At 49.6% G+C, this 22,585-nt stretch overlaps 3 protein-coding genes across 5 annotated transcripts in view; 2 read left to right on the forward strand and 1 right to left on the reverse strand.

Moving 5' to 3' along the window:
* pts (6-pyruvoyltetrahydropterin synthase) overlaps positions 1–22,585 on the forward strand; it is a 228,003-nt gene that overhangs the window by 54,437 nt on the left and 150,981 nt on the right. The gene's annotated exons all lie outside the window — the stretch shown is intronic.
* myocd (myocardin) overlaps positions 1–22,585 on the reverse strand; it is a 54,386-nt gene that overhangs the window by 29,669 nt on the left and 2,132 nt on the right. Inside the window, exons 3-12 of the mRNA XM_067245159.1 lie at positions 18,567–18,751; positions 17,740–17,841; positions 17,078–17,448; positions 16,619–16,781; positions 15,802–16,350; positions 14,944–15,453; positions 14,674–14,817; positions 14,080–14,205; positions 13,595–13,652; positions 10,179–13,326 (exon numbers count right to left, since the gene is read on the reverse strand). Coding sequence (XP_067101260.1) covers positions 12,728–13,326; positions 13,595–13,652; positions 14,080–14,205; positions 14,674–14,817; positions 14,944–15,453; positions 15,802–16,350; positions 16,619–16,781; positions 17,078–17,448; positions 17,740–17,841; positions 18,567–18,751 — 2,807 coding nt within the window. The 3' untranslated portion in view covers positions 10,179–12,727. The remainder of the gene's footprint in view (positions 1–10,178; positions 13,327–13,594; positions 13,653–14,079; positions 14,206–14,673; positions 14,818–14,943; positions 15,454–15,801; positions 16,351–16,618; positions 16,782–17,077; positions 17,449–17,739; positions 17,842–18,566; positions 18,752–22,585) is intronic.
* Positions 296–7,825, forward strand: map2k4b (mitogen-activated protein kinase kinase 4b). Of its 3 annotated transcripts, XM_067244060.1 has the most exons (13): positions 296–428; positions 1,061–1,096; positions 1,780–1,812; positions 2,979–3,081; positions 3,444–3,618; positions 3,909–4,028; positions 5,130–5,249; positions 5,363–5,414; positions 5,615–5,742; positions 6,065–6,142; positions 6,399–6,547; positions 6,969–7,014; positions 7,674–7,825. In XM_067244060.1, exons 1-13 carry the CDS (start codon positions 311–313, stop codon positions 7,785–7,787), a joined length of 1,272 nt encoding a protein of 423 aa, XP_067100161.1. In that variant the 5' UTR covers positions 296–310; the 3' UTR covers positions 7,788–7,825. The 3 variants fall into 3 exon arrangements, with proteins under 3 accessions (XP_067100161.1, XP_067100162.1, XP_067100163.1); XM_067244061.1 differs by lacking the exon at positions 1,780–1,812; XM_067244062.1 differs by lacking the exon at positions 1,061–1,096 and having other exon boundaries at positions 299–428.

Consider the following 22,585-nt stretch of genomic DNA (forward strand, 5'->3'; position numbering starts at 1 on the left):
TATTTGAATATTTATTGATGAACGAATTTATTTACTAGCTAATCAACTTCCATAAACATTGACACTTTACCCAAATGTATTGCACCGTGTTATCAGTGACTACTTGCATGGTAGGATTAGGTTGTCCCTTCACTGTCCCCTCCCCAGTTACAACCATAGACAGAGTACTTTCTTCCGTGACTCGGGGCGTTCATAGACGTGGCTGTGTGGTGCAACTACGTTGTGCTGGCGCAGTGTCCCGTTTGGAGAGAGAGAGGGCGAAGTTTGCTCTGCATTGCAGCCTGAGCGCTGCCCGGACTCCAACACAACAATGGCGACTCCCAGTCCCAACAGCAACTCAACAACCTCCAGCAACAGCAACATAGCAGGATCCACATCGCACCACCACCCTCAGCCTCAACACCTGACTACCGTTAGCAGCATGCAAGGTTAGAAGTAGATGGCTTTGTTGTCGTTTTTCGTCCTAAAGTGAGACGTTTGAGCTGCTTGAATAAATGACTCACTGGGAGGATGGCTATCCTTACCTTGGAACAGCTACCAGGCTAGCAGGGATGCATTATCGCAATCATACGTATAGGACTGTTATGTTAAAATTAGGAAGAGAGCTTTCTTCTGCCGTCAGAAAACACGTATAGGACAGCCGACGCAAATACCACTTTTGGAAATTGTTAACATTGTAGCTACTTGCTGCGGTCATATAATTTCCATCAATCGATGTTTTAGCCTTAGCTGTTGCAAATACCGAAAGGCCTACCAGTTTGGAAACTGTTTTTACTCTCCAAACCTGCTGCATGCATTTTTAACTGTACGGTACTGCATTTTGCAACATGGATCCGGTGCCTGGATATTGAACTGTTAGCTTACATTAGCTTTGCTTAAAGGCCCGGAGGCAGCTGTATCATTTGATTGACATAGTGTCACATTAGCCAGGCTAGCCTACTCAATGTATCGTTAGGCCGTTATTGGCTCGGTAGTAGGTAGCAGTCATCAGATTTTAGTTGTGTAGATACTGCATTTGTCGCACATGTCGAGCATCAAATGTTTTATTTAAACCTTGCAGAGACCAACACGTGCTGGAGATGTCAAAATGAAACAGGTACACACGCTTATTATTCAAAGGTTAAGGTTGTTCGTGTATTACTGTACTCATAGACACTGGTGTGCTGAGAATTGCTACCCCCCCTCCCCTTCACCAACCCCACCATTTCTGTTTTTCAAGTTTGTTTTCAACATGCATGAGGTCCATCCTAGTTGACTTCAGATGACTTTGTCCCTAAGGGCTTGTAGGTTGGTCTGGTAGGTGTATTGTGTAATTGTATGATTGTATTATTTCAGATGTGCTGGAACACGTTGGCCTGTCTGTGTTACAGGCCCTGACAAATCTTGAAAGCAAATGAATTGAAATTGTCGTTAGTCTATTTTATGCCCCCATGAAAAGCATAAACTTGGCCTGGAGTGCTTGGTTTACACACCAAAATGTATTCTCACTTGAATCTGTTTTCGAAAGATACCGAGATGATAAGTTTGTCCTTTACAGTTTATTGTTCCAGCTATTTCATACTCTGTTGGAATAACACAGCTGATCAGATTAAACTGTAGAATACATAGTACGCATAGTACACTAGCGTAGTTAAACACAATATAATAATGTAGTTGGCAGAAAAAAACATTAATAGCTAGCTGAACCTAGAAACGATCCATTGACCGGAGAACACGCCCACGCAACAGAAAGCCCCAAAGGAGAAACAAATGTAGTAAAATGTTTTTTCTTTACTTCAGGGTTTCAGATAAGCCTGTCTGGAGTGACCCAAAGTAAGCATTAGATACCTCACACAGCACAACCAACCCTTTCTCTCTGCGCGTGCATCCCACTAGTCTAAAATGGCCTCCTCTCCTTGTCTCCTTTCCTCGGCTATCCCATAATATCCAAAAACTGGGTCGGGACAAATCGGTTCTTCGTGGTTATGGCCTTTTGGTTGGCAAGGAGGGATGAAAGGGGAAGGAGGCTACTGTACACTATTGGGATACGCCCCTTGTGTGATGCTCTGGTAGAGGGGAGGGAGTCTATCAACTGTCACTGCTGTCCACTGATACTAGGGGGGAAACTAGAAGTTTCTGGGGCTTGGTTGGCTCTGAGATGTATATAGGTTTAAGGGGGATTGTTCCACCTCTGATTTTGGCCTAATGTCAAAGATGACTTGACACTTTCATGTTGGTTTCGCCATCTACTTTGGAACAGCGTTAAAACGCGTTTCGTCTGAACAATGGTGTGGTGGTGTGATGGTGTTAAGTCTCTTTGCCATGTGAAGGAAAATTCTCCGGTCTCTGAACTGCACCAATCAATCTATCAACACACGGATCTGGTACAGGGGTTCCCAGTGTGATTTCCTGGCTTCTCTCTCTCTCTCTGCTCAATGTATGTAGGCGCATGCTAACTGTCAGCGAATGTCCTGTTGATGAATGAAATCAGCTCTTGGAAATTAGTGATTTTATTTCCCAGACATTGGCAACCCCTTCACTACTGGGCTCTTTGCTTGGGTTGAAAACGCATCTTGGGCGTCCGTTGGTTTATGTACCTTTTTTGAGTCATGTTTTTGTCAATGTGAGAGTACGTTTTGGATGAAAGAATAACTTGGATTATCTGCCAATTTCCCCTTGAGCATGTCCACTTTGTCTCAGCCCAATTGTAAACTGTAGTACACTCGACTGGTTGTTGGATAACGTGCTAGGTTTGCTAGGTTTAATGTAGTGTAAGTGCCATTTATACTCATAGCCATGCCGTTCCGGTAAGAGGCCTTCTTTGTTATAGTGAGAACCTGACCCTTATTCATTTCAAGCCACCATGGTATGTTTACATCCCTTGCCAGTACCCTCTCCTATCACCTCCCCTATCAGCCCGCTAGTGTTTGTCTGAGCTGGTTCTCTGACGCAGGTGTGCTGTGGGAATGTGCCTGTTCTCTCCTCTCCGCCCCTGCCAGGTAAACGCAAGGCCCTCAAGCTGAACTTCGCCAACCCCCCAGTGAAGCCAGCCACCAGGCTCCCCCTCCACCCCCCCGCCCCCTCCTTCCAGAACCCACACATGTAAGTGAGGCTGTGTGTGTGTGTGCGTGTGTGTGTGTGTGTGTGTGTGTGTGAGAGAGCTCAATTCAACACAAGAAGCCGATACTACTGTTTGGGGATGCTAGGCTGTTTACTCTGTGTTTATGTTTATTTGGGCCAGGCTTTGGGTTTTGAGTTTCAGAGCTCGATTCGGTCATCGCTCCACTTGACGAGTCAGCATTTTCAGCGTCTCCTCTCTCTGCCTGCCTGTTTTGGACAGAGGGTACAGGAATGGCTGATTTAATAATTAAGCCGTCTCATTAATGTATAATGAATGGGCTCCTGCTTCTCTCTCTCTCTCTCTGTCTCTGTCTCTCTCTCTCGCTCCTCCGTCCCTCGTCCAGAGAGCGTCTGCGGACCCACAGCATCGAGTCGTCAGGCAAGCTGAAGATCTCTCCGGAGCAGCACTGCGACTTCACGGCCGAGGACCTGAGGGACCTGGGGGAGATCGGCCGCGGGGCCTACGGCTCCGTCAACAAGATGGTCCACAAGCCCAGCGGACAGATCATGGCCGTCAAGGTGACCGCCTGTGCTCCTCCCAGCCTGTCTGGGACGGTCTGATGCTCCTGTTCTGATCCCAGCCTGTCTGGGACGGTCTGATGCTGCTGTTCTGATCCCAGCCTGTCTGTCAGCTGGGATTCCACTGTCTCTAGAGGTGCTGTTCCTCAGCACTAGAGGCCAGAGCTTCGGATCAGAATAATCGTGTACCCTCATTAATTGTGTGTTCCCGTGTGTGCCCCTGTGTGTGTGTGCTCCCCTGTGTGTGTGTGTGTGCGTGTGTGCGTGTCCGCCCCTGTTGTGCGTCTCAGAGGATCCGCTCCACGGTGGATGAGAAGGAGCAGAAGCAGCTGCTGATGGACCTGGACGTGGTGATGAGGAGCAGCGACTGTCTCTACATCGTCCAGTTCTACGGAGCTCTCTTCAGAGAGGTCAGGGGCCGCTCTCTGCCCTCTCTCTGCCTGCTCTCTGCCCTCTCTCTGCCTGCTCTCTGCCCTCTCTCTATCCACTCTGCCCGCTCTCTGCCCTCTCTCTGCCCACTCTCTGCCCTCTCTCTGACCGCTCTCTGACCGCTCTCTGCCCGCTCTCTATCCACTCTGCCCGCTCTCTGCCCTCTCTCTGCCCACTCTCTGCCCTCTCTCTGACCGCTCTCTGACCGCTCTCTGCCCGCTCTCTGCCCTCTCTCTGCCCGCTCTCTGCCCTCTCTCTGCCCTCTCTCTGCCCTCTCTGCCCACTCTCTGCCCTCTCTCTGCCCGCTCTCTGCCCGCTCTCTGCCCGCTCTCTGCCCTCTCTCTGCCCTCTCTCTGCCCACTCTCTGCCCTCTCTCTGCCCGCTCTCTGCCCACTCTCTGCCCTCTCTCTGCCCACTCTCTGCCCTCTCTCTGCCCACTCTCTGCCCACTCTCTGCCCTCTCTCTGCCCTCTCTCTGCCCGCTCTCTGCCCTCTCTCTGCCCGCTCTCTGCCCGCTCTCTGCCCGCTCTCTGCCCTCTCTCTGCCCTCTCTCTGCCCTCTCTCTGCCCGCTCTCTGCCCTCTCTCTGCCCGCTCTCTGCCCACTCTCTGCCCACTCTCTGCCCTCTCTCTGCCCTCTCTCTGCCCGCTCTCTGCCCTCTCTCTGCCCGCTCTCTGCCCACTCTCTGCCCGCTCTCTGCCCTCTCTCTGCCCGCTCTCTGCCCTCTCTCTGCCCGCTCTCTGCCCTCTCTCTGCCCTCTCTCTGCCCTCTCTCTGCCCACTCTCTGCCCACTCTCTGCCCACTCTCTCTGCCCGCTCTCTGCCCACTCTCTGCCCACTCTCTGCCCTCTCTCTGCCCACTCTCTGCCCGCTCTCTGCCCGCTCTCTGCCCGCTCTCTGCCCTCTCTCTGCCCGCTCTCTGCCCGCTCTCTGCCCTCTCTCTGCCCACTCTCTGCCCACTCTCTGCCCACTCTCTCGGCCCCTCAGGAACACAGCACTTACACACCACAATCCTGTTAACCCCTTCTCATTCATCCTTTTCTGTGCGATTTCTCCTCTAAGACGACTGTATCTCTACCTTTCAGGGGGATTGCTGGATATGTATGGAACTAATGTCTACCTCATTTGACAAATTCTACAAATATGTATATTGTGCATTAGATGACGTCATTCCAGAGGAAATATTAGGCAAAATCACATTAGCAGTGAGTATAACATCCTCTTCTACGTACTTTCTTCTCATCTTAAGTGCACTGAATGTGTGTGTCAGCTGTTTCCGAAATGCCCTTCATGTTTGTTTTGGTTTTGTCCCAAACAGACAGTTAAAGCACTGAACCACTTAAAGGAAAACTTGAAAATAATTCACAGAGGTACGACCAAAACTACATCCAAAAATGTGGACATGACCCCCCCATTCCACCCCCCGTCCCCGTCCCAATCCTGGGAAAAATATGATTTGACCCCCAACATATCACATATCACTGTAAACACCAGTGTTTACACCCCCCCCCCACCCCTAACTAATTGTGCCCCCAAAAGTTTATATCAGATGCTCTCCCCCTGTCTCCAGACATCAAACCTTCCAACATTCTCATGGACCGTAGAGGCAACATCAAGCTGTGTGACTTTGGCATCAGTGGTCAGCTGGTTGACTCCATAGCCAAGACCAGAGACGCAGGCTGTAGACCTTACATGGCGGTGAGGACCGCACAGAACCATCGCTACATATACAATACTACACTACATGTATACAGCATCACACTACATATACAATCTAAACCCTCCAATGCATATACAGAACCATACACACACACACAACATATCAATGCTGTGTTATTACAATGTCACACCATATATCAAATATAATTATGAAATGACATGACGCTGTTTAAGGCCACGAGTTTAGGTGCACCGCTGTTTGTGGCACAGTGTGCCATTTGAAAGGGCCTTTCAAACAGAGCAGTCGATAAACAAGGAAACTAGAGGTGACACGATGTTGTGTGTGTGTGTGTGTTTCTAGCCTGAGAGGATAGACCCTAGCGCTTCCAGACAAGGATACGACGTGCGCTCAGACGTGTGGAGCTTGGGAATCACCTTGGTAACTAGTCACGTGACACCTCCGCCCGTTTCAACATGGAAGCAGCGGTCACGCTGTGTTCTCTGTCTGTGGGGACCCGGAAGGTTCTGGAGACTGGAGCACATCTGGACCTGTGTGGTCCCATTTCCTGTCCGGGTCTTTCTGAGAGCACGTTTCAAACATCCTGTGTCTGTCTCTATGTTGGTGTGTCTGTGTCTGTCCTTCTGTGTGTGTTTGTCTGTTTTGGGTTTGCATGCCTGTGTGTGTGTGTGCGCAGTATGAGCTGGCTACCGGCAGGTTCCCCTACCCCAAGTGGAACAGTGTGTTTGACCAGCTGACCCAGGTGGTGAAGGGCGAACCTCCACAGCTCTGCAACTCCGAGGACCGCCAGTTCTCCCCCAAGTTCAGCAACTTTGTCAACTTATGGTGAGCGTGCATACAGTAGCTGGCTCATTCGGCTGTTTTAATTGTTTGTTTTTCTTTTACCGTCAGGCAAGTTATTTAAGGACATCTCATTTACTTTGCCTGGCAAGAGACAAGAGGCTTCTTGGAGGGACAGGGGTTAAGAAATACGATTATACAAAATAAAGAAAATGAAGGGCAGAATAATGAAGCATGAACAGCTCGACTCCAGTAGCAGTGCATCGTGAAAGAGAACAGCCACATTTGCAATAAGTACAGCTTTCCCAACTGCCTCCGTCGAGACGGGGGTTGTCCTGAACATTGTCTCTGCTGCCTCTGTGTGGTGGATGACTGGAAGGCCAGTTTGCCTCTCCGTGGTTGAACCCGTGTTCCACTGTCACAGCACCTGCTAACTCGTTTCTTTTTCCCCTCGTCGTCTTGGCAGCCTTACGAAGGACGAGTCCAAAAGACCCAAGTACAAGGAGCTGCTGGTGAGTGTTCAGCTTCTCCCCGGTGCTCAGAAGCATCAGGGTTCACGTCTAACACGTAGAAAAAGGAAAGGCCACTTCCTGTTGAAAAACGTGGGTTTAGAACATGCTCCGTGGCATTTAGACTGTACTTCTACAATGAGCAGTGTTTACCGTGTGTGTTTGTTGGAGATATTTGGATTTCATCTGAACCACTTAACCTATTGAAAAACCGGTGACCAAAGACCGATAAGACATTTACATTTAGTCATTTAGCAGACGCTCTTATCCAGAGCGACTTACAGTAGGTACAGGGGCATTCCCCCGAGGCAAGTAGGGTGAAGTGCCTTGCCCAAGGACACAACGTCAGTTTGCATGACCGGGAATCGAACTGGCAACCTTCGGATTACTAGCCCGACTCCCTCACCGCTCAGCCAACTGACTCCAATATCATGCCAGTTTAGGAAGAGATTGTAGCTCAGTGGTTAGACCAGTTGACTAAAGGTTTGTGTCGCTTTGGATATAAGGATCTATATATTATAACGATATAATATATCGTTTTTTTGTGTGGGGGTTGGGGGGGATCAAAGTACCTGCCGAAATGCTGAAAACATTATTTGATGTATCACTTTGAGTTTTCCGAGTCGTCTCAACGACTGTCCGTGTCCCGTGTCGTCCCCCAGAAACACCCGTTCATCCTGATGTACGAGGAGCGCAGCGTGGACGTGGCCAGCTACGTGTGCCGCATCCTGGACCTGATCCCCACCTCGCCCATGTCCCCCATGTATGTGGACTGACGGGGGCGGGAGGGAGGGAACACTTCACGCTGCGACGCGCAGAGGGGAGGGGGGGGGGGGGGTGGGAGGGGGGGGACACTTATCCGCGTGACACACGACGCATGACACCTTAGCCCTCAGATGCACAGTTACGTAGGATCACCCGCTTGTCGTTGGCGTGTCCCAGAGAGCGCGGGGAGGATCCCGCGTCGTCGTCGCCACCCGTGCGGTCCCGTTCGAAACACCCGTTCTGCTTCTCTCCTGTTTCTTGTCAGTGATGTGTAACTATTATCTTCCGTCATACCACCATCAGAGAGCAAAACTTGAAGGCATAATAAGGGTTAAGTAAATACAGCATTTTTTTTTTTTTTTTTTTACGTGAAAGATAAATGAATAGAGTGCATATACGGTTTATATATATACTTGAACTTGGTGTACACAAATACAGAACATACCAAATAAAATGTTGAAAATGACATTATGAACAAAATAGTCGTTTGGATAGCACATTTGATTGTACATTGTGGACTGTATGTATGCATTTGTGTGTTCACCTCGACATTGTTGAAGACCTGTACAGATGTATGCAGACAGATCTGTCTAAACAAGGCACTATAATCACAATGTATGTTGTGCACCTTCACTCATTGTATAGGAATGGGTATGCAAAAGTGTTGTTTTCCTGAGAAAAAAAAACGGACTGGTCGATGGCTGTTAGCGTGGCTTTGTTTTCGCGATATTCAGTTCACTGCACAGCTGTTCAATCGCAAGGTTGTCTTGACATTATCAGGACTCTCCAAGAAAAGAAAAAAAAAGAAGCCAGATGTCAGCTCTGTAGGTTGATCCGACTCCTGCCCACAGTTGTAAATGCGTGTGTATATACAGTATATATCGAATCTACAGGCAGCTGCTCAGCAAGTTCTGTAGTTTGGGCTTGTTGTCAACGAGAGATTCTCTGATCTGGTCGAGTAGTCAAGAGTCCCATGTGCAGGTAAAACAGCTAGGAAAAATGTCTGCCAACACTACAGACTGTGTTCACCACCACAGTCGACTCTGAACACTTGTCCATGTAGTCTAGCTGGAAATGAGCCTGACCTTTGCCACTTCGGTCGCGTACGACACGTTGCTGTACAGCTCTGACATCCCACCCCCTTCGGATAACGTAGATATAATGATCGACGATGCGTCCAGCATGCCTTTCAGCCAACCAGCATGAAACTCCAGCTTGCTCTGGTGAAAGGTTCCGTTTTCCACTTGAACCACGTCCCGAACTGTGTCTCGATAAGTCTGAACCGGACTCCTATTCTTGTCTGGTTTCACTTAAGGCTAATGTGAAAGTCATGGGGTGTCAAATAGCTCTCAGACACGGGGGAGGAGGTGACTGAAGACGGGCAGAGATGCACCCTCAGTTTTGCTTGATCTCAGCAGAGTCGCGGACCACCGCTAGTGCTCTGGTAGTCAGCCAGGCGTCACAAACACAACTTGGAGTTAGCTAGTTAAACCAAACTGTCGACCTGGGATTGAGGGGGGGAGGGGAGGGGGGGGAGGTGAAGAAAAACAGGTGTCTGGCATTGCGACGTGTGCCTGGAGCGAGGGTTTCCCCCCCGTTACGGTTGACAGGTGTGGGTCCAGGGACGTGTTCACCGCAGAATCGTCGAATTCATCTGTGGTACGTTCAAGAACGTGTCGCTCGACACACAGGGAGGGCAGAGATGCAGACTATTGATCTGGCACAGACCCGTCGTGACGAGGATTCTGGGTAACGTGGAAACTCGGCTCCCTCCATCTCTGCCTTGGCCTAAAAACACAGCGCCACACAGTCGAGGCCTGCAGTCTACAGTGATGTGTTGTGAAGTGGATGGTCTGTAATCTGTTGTAATCTGGGTGTATGGATGTGGGGAGCTAATATTGTCAAGTGGTGAAAATAATCTCTTGAGGAGGATCAACATGTATAAATGGCAATTTATTAGAATGTTCATATTAGACTATATGATCATATTAAGGGCAATGAGTATTATATTGTATCTTTATCAAGGGTTGAAAGAAATGAATAAAGTTCACATTGTAAAAAACATCCAAACAGTGTTATTGGTATTTTGGGTATCTGACACAGACAGGTTGCCATGGTGTGATTGTGTGTAAGTTTATTGCTGTCTTATTCTACAGTACAGGAAGTAGACATACAGGGGGAGGACAAATACAAGGTGTTTTACATTGTAAAATTGCTATTCAGTGGGCAAGCAACACATACGCTTTCTGTCAGGTGCCATGTTTGATTAGAAAATAAAAAAGAAGGAAACTTGAATGAATCTACAAAGGGTGATAGGGGATTGTCACTAGAATGATTCCTGGGGATGGTATGATGCCTATGGTATTTGTAGTTCTGGGAAGAACACTTTAATTAAAGCACACATTGCTTAGTGCAATTGGGGGGGGGGGAAGTGGACTACAACATGAAATGCAATTCAAATAACCGCATTGGGGAAATCCTTTTACTTCTTTGGTCAATATGAAGGATACTGAAGGTAATCTGATGCTTGGTGTTGAAGGTTATGTAAACCATAGCACAGTGTTACATTTATTAATGTCCCCATTCTTCACCATCCAATAACTGCTGGTGTGACATGCCATACACACTACTGTATGTGGGGTTTGTGTGCTTTTAATAACTTGCAATAAAAAGTGGAATAGTTCTCAGTTAAACCACAACTTATAAAAGGTGATTAGGTCTCTTCTAAATGGCACAATTTTTTAAAACACTGATAGATAAAATACATTTTTGTTGTTTTCTGTGCAGTATTCACAGTAAGGACAATCAAAGCTCTGTATATATTACATTTTGATATTCACAAGTGCTGGTAAGAATGGATATTCTATTCTTCTATTGTTCTACATGGAAAATTGTGGAAACAGTTCTATGTGAAGTGGTGCTTCACTTTTAATCACATTTAGAGGCAGATTTTCATACATTTTATTAGTAAAACGCTGGATCTGAATGGCAGCATTGGAGTTTTTAAGGCAAATATAGAATCCCATTTTGTCAATAAGGAATGTCATTATAAATATGTAAGAATGTATAAATAAAAAATGCAAAAATAAATAACTATAAAAGTGATATTATCCAATATATCAAGAATGGGTGAAAATTTCAAAATCAAATAAAAAAACATTTTGATATTAAAATAGATTATGTTCACAAATACTCGAGATGAAATTTAGGTCTATGCTTGTCCTGACTCGCCACTTCTGTCCTTGTGTGATCTTAAAGGCAAGATCTTAAAGATGTGATCTTAAAGGCGTGATCTTAGGTCTTGAACAGACCTAACTGAAGACAGGTAGACTGTTCCCAGTAAGGCACCGGGGTTGCTTCCTACAGCCATGTCATCCACAAGGACCTTCTATGTGACTGACACAAGCTCTTGTTTTTAAGGGGAATAGGTAATACAACTCAATTTTGAGAGCTGGCAAAACAATAGAAAACAAATCCCAAGCAGAGCTCTCTTGTTGAGACGTTAAGGCACAAACTTGACATAGAGTTATTTCATACAGTTAAAGGATGAATACCTTCTACCAGTCTCATAACTTATAAAACTGTGGTAAGACAAAATACTTTTTTTTCCTTCAGATAAAAATATATTTCTACCTTTGTGTAACTATTCAGTAAATACATGTGCTGGATAATAGTGAGAAGAAACACATAGAAACACTTGAGCAGAATGACAAATGAAATGTCTTCCTTGCATATATAACCTAGGCACAAGCAAACGTGACAATGTGCACTACACTAGAGGTGCAAAGTGAGACTTTCTGTATTTACAAAGAAACCCATACACTACTCAATACATTGGATCGCATGGTCTCCGTTCTTATGTAATCTCCCAAACCACTGACATAATATGCAGACTTCAAACTTGTCTCTGTCAGTAGAAATATGATATTTACATATGACCACTCTCTGGTATCCGATCCTGTTTGTAATTCCATTTGTTTGTTTCCAGTAATACAAACATATACCCACCAACCAAAACAATACATTGATTGTCAAAATAGGAGTTCAAGTCTAGATAGCCTAACACTTAAAATTGCATAAAATCCTTGAAGAGAGACATTCCATTTGACAGTAATTGTTGTCCAGACCTTCATAGAGCATCCTTCATTAAAGGTTCCAGACTCATACTGCATGGTTAGTTGTGCTTGTCATTATCCAAAAGGACAAAGATCATGTGAAAATTAACCAGGTGACTGGAAGGTGTGCACAGTAGGACTGACACGATGAAACCCTATTAACTAGGAAAATGACCAAACCCTATAATCTATGAAAATTACCTAAATTGACAAATGATTGTTTCTGTCTGAATGTTGATGATTCTAAGGTGTCGTTTAGTCCTTTAACAGTATGGCTCTCTTGATCCTGCTGTTGTTCATTGGTAAATGATTGCATAATTACTGTCATAACAGCTTCATAGGATTGACGCAACATTAGTACACTGTCATAACAGTGTTACAGCCTTACTATAACGTTATAACAATATCCTCCCAACATTAGTACACTGTAACAACATGGTCACAACATTCATTGGCATAACTGTCACAACATTGGTATAACACTGGTCTAACATTATGCCATATTATATTACAACAAAAGTCATCCCGACTAAATGACACCTGGTGCTGGTGTACTGCAGTGTGTTCTCTGACTATTTTGAAATTGTCTGTTGCTCACCAGTCTATGGTTGCTGGCTAGTTGGCTATCTTATAAGCTAGCTAGCTATGCCATGTCTTGCTGTCTCTGACTGGGAGCTAGTAAACTGTTAAGTTAGCTGTCTACTCACTAGCTAGCTACGTTGTGTCCTGTTGTCTCTGGCAGCTAGTTAGCTGTCTACTCGCTAGCTAATCACTAGATACCGTACTGCAGTCTCTGCCTGGCTTGTCCAGTCGCTAGCAGGTGGTGAGCCAGTCATTCACCAGTGCTCCAGGTGCAGGTCCATGGCTGAGTTCAAGTTGATGTCTGTCACATCCAGGAACTCTGTGTTGAAGATGCTGGGGCCGTTGGGCGGAGCTACGCTGAATGCCGTCGCTGAGCTAGGTGGCGTCAGGTCCAGCCACTCCATGGTCTCCCACGGCGACTCGGTAAAGGTCATTCCCACCATGCCTTGCGCCTCGGTGACCGGGGTCACCTTGGAGATGATGGGGGACAGCGGCGTGGGCGCGTCCATCAGCTTGTCCTGATGGGCGTGGCTGTTGGGGTGATGGTGGTGGTGGGGGCTGGGGTACCCATCCCCTCCGCCGTTCACTTCCTCTTCCTGCCCGGCCTCCTGAGCGGCCATCTTGAGAAGGGCGACCTCGCCGCCCCGGCCAATGGGGCTGCTGAGCAGGGTCTCCAGGTGGCTGTCTGCGATGTGAGCGGACGTGTGGTCGTAAGGGAGGTGCGAGGGGGACTGGTGGTCGTAGAGGCGGTGGAACTTTGGAAGGATGAGGCCGGTGCTCCCTGGGGACACAGTAATGTGAGGCACAACTTTGGTTACACAGGACCGCTCCTCTCTGGCGTTAGCTGGCATCTCTTGAAGAGAAGGAGGAGGAGGGAGGGAAGGAGGGGAGGGGGGGGGGGGTCACAGCAAAGAGTGTGATTTAATACCCACGTTAAGAGGGAATTTGAGTAACAATTAGGTAGAGGAGGATTTCTGCTATCAGATGCTAGCATCTTAAAGACACATGCTAGCCAGATGATTGTACTCAACTCACTGTAGAGCGTATGAGAAGATGCGATAGCCCTTTACTAGTTAGTCTCAGTTCAAGATCAATGACTGATTCTGAATCTGGTCACTCACCTCCGCTCTCTATGAGCACATCCAGAAGCTCGTCCATCTGTTGGCTCCGGCTCAGCTGCTGAGATAAGTAACAAGACTGCTATCAAAAGCCTTCTCACACTTAAGAAATATATCTCTTCTTACAGTGCAATAACATCTCCTGTCATGCTCCAATAACATCATCTTCTATCCAAAACAAGATGCGGTTAAGACGAGTTAGATGTGTTGGATTATTATCTAATGCAATGACATTCATTTTGTTTGCAAACTGACTGTAGAGAATCACAACAGCAAGCTTTGAGACACCCAGTCAGACTCGCTCGAGGGTGGAATCAATGCGTTGTGCGACAGAAAGATGCCAAGCAGGTGAACGACAGAACGAGGGTGAAAGAGAGACACAGAGAGAGAGGACAGTAAGTGCAGCACTATCAAAGACTCGACAAATATGTTGTTATAATAATAATAAAAAAGCGTTGGCCAGTTACGATGTGCTGCCTTTGGGTTACCTGCTTGACTGCATCCTCATAGCATGGGGGATGTGTGAGGGTGGATGCAGCAGCATCTGAGCTACAGAAGGTAGGGGACCCCAGGCACTTTTGGCCAACACACCGAGGAGAGGGCAATATTGACATCTATATGAAAAAAATAAATAAAACTTTATTAGCCTACTGATTCGAAAAACGGGAATATGGGATTTGGTTTTTGTGCCGGAATGTCTGGAGAGTCCCTTCGAGTCTTGACGTGTCTATGTATTCTGATTTAGCGAGGAGAAAAAGGGAGAAGAGAAACAAAAAGGATGAGAACTAGGTTGCGGGGTTGTGAACCGGGCGGTGCGGAGGCGATCGCACCGTGGCTGGCCGTGTGATGAAGCAGGAGACCTCTACAGTATGTGTCAAGTTGGAACGGAAAGTTACGACCCGACGCCTCACAGATGCTCTCGCACGCAGTCAGAGGGAAGGAACACATTAATGAAGAGCGGAAAACCGTGGTTAGGTGAACGTGAACGAATATCCAGTCGCTCAGTGATTCAGAGGGGTTACGATGTTAAAAAAAAAACACGATCCGGTGGAGAGCCCGCAGGGATGTCGAACCAGCCTTACCTTCTGCATGGCCGTGTTCTTGGCCTTGGCTTGCCCTCTGTGGATGAGGCCAGCGTCAGCTGTGTTGGGGAACACAGACTGGAGACCTCGCTGGTCGGACATGTAGGAGCAGTTCACCTGATGAGCACCACCCTTCTGCTGAATCTGCCCGGGTTAAAAGGCAGAAAAGTCATTAGATGCTTCCGTTCCAACACACGGGTGCGGTTCGCTAAATATGTGTGTGTGTGTGTGTGGGGGGGGGGATTGTGTGTGTCTGAGGGCTAACAGTACCTGCATGTTCCTGGGCCTGGTGCCCACCTGGGGGAGGGGGTGGCTGCAGCCGTTCCTGCCCAGCGGAGGTGACAGGAGGTAGGGGTGGCTGGGGGACGCGGGCTGGGGGCTGCCGGAGCTCTTGCCAATGGGGGAGTCTTGAGGCGAGCACTGGGGGCTGAGGAAGGCTGACATGGTGGAGGGACTTCCAGAGGAGGGGGCCCTGTCCAGGCACCGCGCCCCCCCAGTAGGGCCTCCCATGCTGGGGAGGGAGGCTCCGCAGTGGCCGAGGCCCTCCATGCAGTTCTCTGGGGGGGTCTTGAGGTGCTTGGTGGAGGACATGGGGCAGCTCGGGGAGAGGGACATGGGCTCCTGTTTGACCGTCACACCAAAGAAGTTTTGTCCCATCATACCCTGGGGCGGCTGGAGGTGCATGGAGGGGTGATGGGGCGGGGCCGTTGCCGGGAGACCCTCCTGGGTGGCGGCGTAGCAACGCTTCCTCTTGTGGAGCTGCATCTTCAGCTCTTCCACCTGGACAGGAAATAGAAACACTGACTCAGGCTCACAGCTTCCCGTTTGATATCTCCCATATCTATCTGTTTATCAACGCCATGCTGGAGTGAAGGGTTTTTATTATGATGTAAATACTATACAATATATTACAACTGTACCAATTGGAAACACGTGTCTTGTCAGTGCTACTGAAATGTCTCCTTCAAAATATTAGTCATGATGAAGATGAATATTCCTATTCAAAGTGCTTTTTTTGTTGCCAGATACAATTTTTTAAATGGAATGAAGCCCCCTCATTTGTGCTTCTTCCTACTGCCTCACCATGACAACCCCACAGAGGACTCTGTAAGGAAGTCGTTCACCCACCTGTCTCTGCTCCTGGTGCAGCTTCCAGGTGAGCTCCTCGATCACCTTCTGCTTCTCCACCAGCATCTTGTCCTTCTCCGCCTCCAGGCCCTCCGCCCCTCCGCCCTGGCCCCCACGCAATCCCTCCATCCCCCCGCCGCCCTCCCCTCCCCTCGGGCCCCCGCGGGCCCCCGGGACCTCCTCGGCTCCGGCGGGGGACGTCTGGAGGTGGAACTGGGGGGGGGAGGACATGGGGACGTCGCTGAAGCTGTCCGGGAGAGAGCCGCTGAGGGAGAGGTCGGAGGAGGCGGGGGAGACGGGCGGGGTGGAGGAGGTGCTGGGGTAGGGGTAGTAGCCCCCCTGGGAGAGGGAGGAGGAGGAGGGCGACTGGTAGGAGGACAGGGAGCCCGTGGGGGTCACGGGGAAGGTCCCTGTGGTGACGTCGCCGGCGCCGCACGGGGAGGGGCTGGCGGCCGGGTCCTTGAAGGGGCGGAGCCGCTCGATCAGGGCGGTCTTGGTGCCGGAGACGGGCATGCCTCGGACGCGCAGCTGCTGTCTGAGTTCTGATACCTGGGAGAGGGGGGGGGGGAGAGAGAGAGAGAGAGAGAGAGAGGAGGGAGGAGGGAGGGAGAGAGAGAGAGAGAGAGAGAGAGAGAGAGAGGAGGGAGGGAGGGAGGGAGGGAGGGAGGGAGGGAGGGAGGGAGGGAGGGAGGGAGGGAGAGAGAGAGAGAGAGAGAGAGAGAGAGAGAGAGATGGAGAGACAGAGAGGAACACAGTAAAGGTCAAACAAATTGCAAATATGTGTACTTCTGTCCCTTGCATTAGCATGAGCTCCTACCTTCAGGTCGTCCAGGTTAGCAGGCAGAGGCCCGGGCTTGACAGGGGAGACCTGGCTGGCGTGCCCAGGATAGGAGCTCTTCACTGGGGGAGAGGAGGAGGAGCTGCCCCCTGTGTTGCTCAACACACTGGAGCTGCAGGCTGGCAGCTGATCACTGGCTGCTCTGGGGGTGGGGACAGGGCTTCAGTTAATTGACTGATTCATCTTTTCATTCGTTTTTAAATTCAGCTGGACTTGGTTCGCTTATTGATTCACTGATTCACGCGTTCATTCACTCATCTACTCAGTACTTGCTTCTTTAAATCCTTTGTTCACACGTTTTTAATTTGTTTACCGATTCAGTCCCTCGCACATTCACTTAAGGATTCACACATTGATTCATTGATTCATTGATTCAAGATTCAATTGATAACATCCTAGCGACCATGGTGAGAAAGTAAAAACAACTCTCCAACTCACTTCTGAGCCTGGGCCGGAGGGTGGGAGGGCTGGTAGCTAAAACTGGGCTGGCGTTGGGTGTGTGCGTGCTGGGAGTGCGTGTGCGAGGCGTGCGTGTGGGCGGAGTGCGTGTGCGCGGCGGGGTGCGCGTGCGGAGAGTGTGTGTGGTGAGGGGAGTGTGTGGTGTGAGCGTGTTTCTGCTGGCTGAGGATCTGCAGCTGGAGGAACAGCTGCTGCTGCTGGAGCAAGCGGGCGTAGGCAGAGTCCATGGGGGGCGGAGACTTCTCCGGCTTCTGGTCCGGAGGGATGTACTGGTGGTACTTGAGCTTCTTCACCTTGGGCTTCACCTCTTTGGGTTTCTTGCTGCGGTTCTTGTCGGAGGTCGTCTTGGACTGCTCCGACATGGGCGGGAGCGGGGGTAAGAGATTGGGAGAATTTACTAAGTGGCTTTGGAAATGATGTAAGTGTATGTAAGTAAGTTATTTAATGAGTGATGTCACTTCAGACTGACACTTGCTTATTTAGGCAAGTATGAACGTAAAATGTCTGATATTATTACGGTTCGACAATAAAGACATTAAGCTGTCTAAGACATCCTGGTCCGGCGTATCTTTCAAATGAAATCAAATGTTCTTTGTGTAGCCCGAGGTGGCTTAGAGGCCATGCTGTGATAGGACACATACCTTGACGATAGCAGGGGTGGGCGGAGTCATCCCATTGTTAACGCCCCCCGCTGAAAGCCCCTCCTCCTGGCCCTGCTCAGGGGGGTCCCTAGGTTGACATCCCTGCACACACACACACATACGCACACACACACACACACACACACATACAAAAAACGATTATAAGTACATGGGGACGGCGGGGGGTTAAGCCACACCCATCAACAGGGCCTTCTCTCAGGCTGAGGGGGTATGTGTGTGTGCAGTGTAGGAATGTGAGGGATAAGATGCCAGAACAGCTGGGGGGGGGGGGGGGGGGGGTGCGGTTCTCTGGCTGGCCACAGGAGGGCAGACTAGACCTGATCCATCTAGGAACTCAGGAGGGAACAGAGAGGAAGGGTTGAAGGAGAGAGGTTAGAATGAGAGAGAAAGAAAGAAAGAGAGGGAAAGAGATAGAGAAAGAGAGACTGCGAGAGAGGGAGAGGTAAATAGAGAAAAGGGGTGAGGGTGGTAGAGGAGAGAGAGAGAGAGAGAGAGAGAGAGAGAGAGAGAGAGAGAGAGAGAGAGAAGGAGACAGGGAGAGAGAGAGAGAGAAGGAGACAGGGAGAGAGGGTGATAGGGTGATAGGGTGAAAGCGGTATCAGGGAAACAAGAGAGAGAGAGGGAGCGGGAGAGAAAGAAAGGGAGAGCAAGAGTGAGAGAGAAGTATAAGAGAGAAACAGAGATAGCTGGAGAGGGAGCAAGAGACAGAGAGAGAGAGAGAGAGAGAGAGAGAGGGAGGGAGGGAGGGAGGGAGGGAGGGAGGGAGGGAGGGAGGGAGGGAGGGAGGGAGAAGGAGAGGTCCTGACCTGGCGCGGGCTGGTGAGGGCGGGTGAGGAGGAGGAGGATGGGGGGGTGCCCATGGTCTCGGAGGAGGGGCACACGGAGCCCTGGGACTCGTCACTGTGGGGTTGCTCCGGCGACAGGCTGTCACTGCTGCTGTCCTCCTCAAAGGCATAGGAGTCATCCCGCTTCGGAAACTTACCATGGTTCACTACAGACAGGAGAGAGGGGGGGGGAGGGGGGGGGGGGAGGGAGAGAGGGAGCGGGAGGGGAGGAGTGAGAGGGGGAGAGAACGGGGAAGGAGAGGAAGAGAGGGGAGAGAGAGCGAAACGGAGAGATTTGAACCATTTTCCCTTCGGACATCGGGGAGCACATCGGTCACTGGCAGTGCACGGCTGTACGGCGCGAAGGGCTCGAGTCAGGAATGTTGTTTTATGAAAACACTGAAGTAGAGCAGACTTGGCATGTTTCTATCATGTGAGTGTGAGCCTGTAGGGTTCTGCGTGAAGTCCTCCTCACTGTAACACTGTCACTGACACCTAGTGTTACACTCAACCCTGAGGTGTTACTCTGCCTCTGGCACCGGCCACTTCATAGTGAGCACAGCTCTGATTGGCTGGACCGATAGTGAGCAGAGCAGTGATAGGCCGGGCTAAGTGTTACCGCGTTATCTGGATCGTGGCTAACTGACCTGAGGTCAGAGAAGGGACAGGGTCAATAAATGTAGGTGACACATACATGTAGGTGTGAATTTGTGTTTCTGTGTGTATGTGCATGTAAGTCTGTGTATGTGTGTGTGTGTGTGAGTGGGTTAGGTTGAGGCTGTGTGTGTGCATGTGCGAGGGGAGGGGTGTGTAGAGGTAAGAGATGTGAGGATTCTCATTTAGACTCAGAACATGTGACCTGCCAGGACATGTGACCTGCCAGGACATGTGACCTGCCAGGACATGTGACCTGCCAGGACATGTGACCTGCCAGGAGCAGACCCTGGTTTCAATCACACCAGCAGGCCCACGCACACACACACACACACACACACACACACACACACACACAGACACACCACATACACGCTCACACACACACACACACAGACACACCACATACACTCTCACACACACACACACCACATACACGCTCACACACACACACACACACACACACACACACACACACACACACACACACACACACACACACACACACACACACACACACACACTGGTCTGGTTATTTCCTCCCACCTGTTATTTTAACACTCTTTCTTATTCTCCCTCTTTAATCCTCTCTATAAACAACTATACAGTATATACATCTATCTCACTATTAACAACACACACACACACACACACACACACACACACTGGTCACAGAGAAAGGGCATCTATTTGGACAGTGTGTATTGCACTGTGTTCAGCTAATAGACCTCTGGACGTCCTCCTCCGGACACGCAGTCCCTCTGCCTGAACAACAGGAAGTGAACAGCAGGGCTGCACAAGCCAGCTGGGTTCCAGCACGACCAGAGGTTGAACACATCATCCCAGAGTATTATGGGATGAGACAGATCGTAAGGGAAGGGGCTTGACACAGGGGCGACAGTAACCGAGCGACAACCTCGTCCGATCAAATACCTTTTGTAGGGACATGGGGGAGGACAAACACACACACACACAGACATACATCCACACACACACACACACACACACACACTCCACACACACACACACACACACTTTAGCAGAAAAAAGAAACCCAATACAGCTGCCTCTTGTCTCAATAAAAGAATCCTCCTCCCTGCGCTCCTCCAGGAGTGGAGAGGCGCGTCCCCTCACCCCCGGCCGGCCTCCGCCCCCCTCACCTCCGCCCCTCTCACCTCCGCCCCCCTCACCCCCGACCCCGTCACCTAGCGCTGGTCTTGCGCAACATGCTAACATGAGAGGGCAGCGCACACAAAACCACAAGCATGTACACAGACTTACAAGCATGTACACAGAAACACAAGCATGTACACAGACTTACAAGCATGTACACAGAAACACAAGCATGTACAAGCATGCACACAAACACACACGCACGTAGCCAGAACTCCGTACTGGAATAAGCAGTGCAGGGGAGTACAAGGGCGTGGTGACTAAGAGGCTACGCATGCAGAGTCAAACACTGCAGTGACAGCTTCTCTCTGGACCAGGGCCAGATAGTCATACTTAAGGGATCCTTAAATCAAAGCCGTGGAGGAGTGGCATCTCGAAAGAGGATTTTCTACGGACTATGTAGAGCGACTAAGTTATAATGTTTCCTTAGCTTTGCAACATTGCAACAGGGTCCAGGCAGAGTTCCAACACTCATCTCCTCTACTCTGGAGAACTCTAAAATTCTCCTCCTCCCCCTCCGCTCTGGAGAACTCTAGAATTCTCCTCCTCCCCCTCCACTCTGGAGAACTCTAGAAAGCTCTTCATCTCCTCTACTCTGGAGAACTCCAGACAATTCATAATCTCCTCGTCTCCTGTGGCCAGACACCCCAGTACTGTAACAATAACTACGAGAGCTCTGGAGTAAGTGATGTCTGGTGAGGGTGAGACTCCCTCGCTCGCTCCTTCCCTCCCTCACACTCCTCCTGTTAATCCTGTATAAATAACCAGCTACTGGTTTAGCACAGTGGTGGCGCATTCAACTGCTGATCGAGAGGCCTCGGGTTCAGGTCCCTCACTGTACATTTTGCCTTAGATGAAAGCTTCTACTAAATGAACACGTTATTTGTACGTATTCGCAGGAGAAGCCCTGCGTTGGCTGGAGAGCCGACGTTGTGTCCAAACAGCGCCCCCGAAACCAGGTGAAGGGTGAGGAATCTCACGTTCTGGAGTAGACCGTGGGACATGTTCTTCACAATACAGACGCACGGAAGGGGTTCTGGGGGGGAAAAGGAAGGATGGAAGGATAGAAGGATGGAAGGAAAGGAGACAAGGAAGGACGGAAGGACTGGACTGTAGCCCCTATCTCAGCTCTCTACACGCCTGACACAGGGGCTCGAGGAGAATAGAACCCTACCCCAAGGGGCAAACAGCTGAGCGTCTGCAGAAAGAACAAAAAACACAAAACAAGTATTTGCATATGTATATACGAGTGTGTGTGAGTGACGAAGTGTATGATTGCGTGTGAGCGTGTGTACGTTACGGAGCGCGTGACTATGCGTGTGAGAGCGCGTGTACGAGTGTGTGCGCGTGTCTAACTGTGTGTGCGTGCGTGCGCGAGCGAGAGTGTGTATGATGCGTGTGTGTGAAAGAGAGAGAGAGAGAGCGTGTCAGTGGTTGCACCCGACGTAAGGCGAGCGGTCGGACGGCGCGCCTCACCCCAGACCACACGCCAGCCGGCCCAGAGAGGAGAGCTGCTCTCAGCCTAATAAACACCAGATGTTCCACCCAGCGCTGTATACACAGAGCCTCCATCATGGCCTGCACCCAAACACCACATCCAGGGCTGCGGCCGCCCTCTGCTGCCTGGGACTAGGGGCTAGTCTCTGCTGGGAGGTGGAGGACGGTGATGTGGTACACTGGTGATGTGGTAGACTGATAATGTGGTACAATGGTGATGTGGTAGACTGATAATGTGGTACACTGGTGATGTGGTAGACTGATAATGTGGTACACTGGTGATATGGTACTGCATGTGTGTGTGTGTGTCGTGTGGAGATCAGCACCACTGTTCCTACCAGGTTTGTGTGGTTGAGAAATGAACGATTGAAGGGATAGCCCCTCGAGACGTGGCATCTCATTTTCAAAGGGGTTCCTTTTGACGCAACGACTAACCTGAAGACAAAACAGCATTCCGTAACGTACATTGCAAGCACGCGAATGTAGACCGCTCGCTCGCCACCTCCCACACAGACTCAGATGTCGAAGAATGAGCTCTACATTTATATAATACATCAATTCAATGACATGAGCATGAAGAGCCATTGAAGGTTGTTTTGAGTGAGTGACTGGTGTCATGAGTGTCACAGCAGTGTGAACGACTCTTATTCTGTCATGCTGGTTAACGAGAGCATGAG

The sequence above is a fragment of the Osmerus mordax genome, chromosome 10 (assembly GCF_038355195.1).
Source record: "Osmerus mordax isolate fOsmMor3 chromosome 10, fOsmMor3.pri, whole genome shotgun sequence".
Taxonomy (NCBI): Eukaryota; Metazoa; Chordata; class Actinopteri; order Osmeriformes; family Osmeridae; genus Osmerus; species Osmerus mordax.

Excerpts from the sequence above, each read along its gene's own strand:
- map2k4b (XM_067244060.1), top strand. The coding sequence starts at position 311 with ATGGCGACTCCCAGTCCCAACAGCAACTCAACAACCTCCAGCAACAGC. Across the intron at positions 5,743-6,064 it reads GCTGTAGACCTTACATGGCG|CCTGAGAGGATAGACCCTAG; the intron begins GTGAGGACCGCA and ends GTGTGTTTCTAG. Across the intron at positions 6,143-6,398 it reads GGAGCTTGGGAATCACCTTG|TATGAGCTGGCTACCGGCAG; the intron begins GTAACTAGTCAC and ends GTGTGTGCGCAG.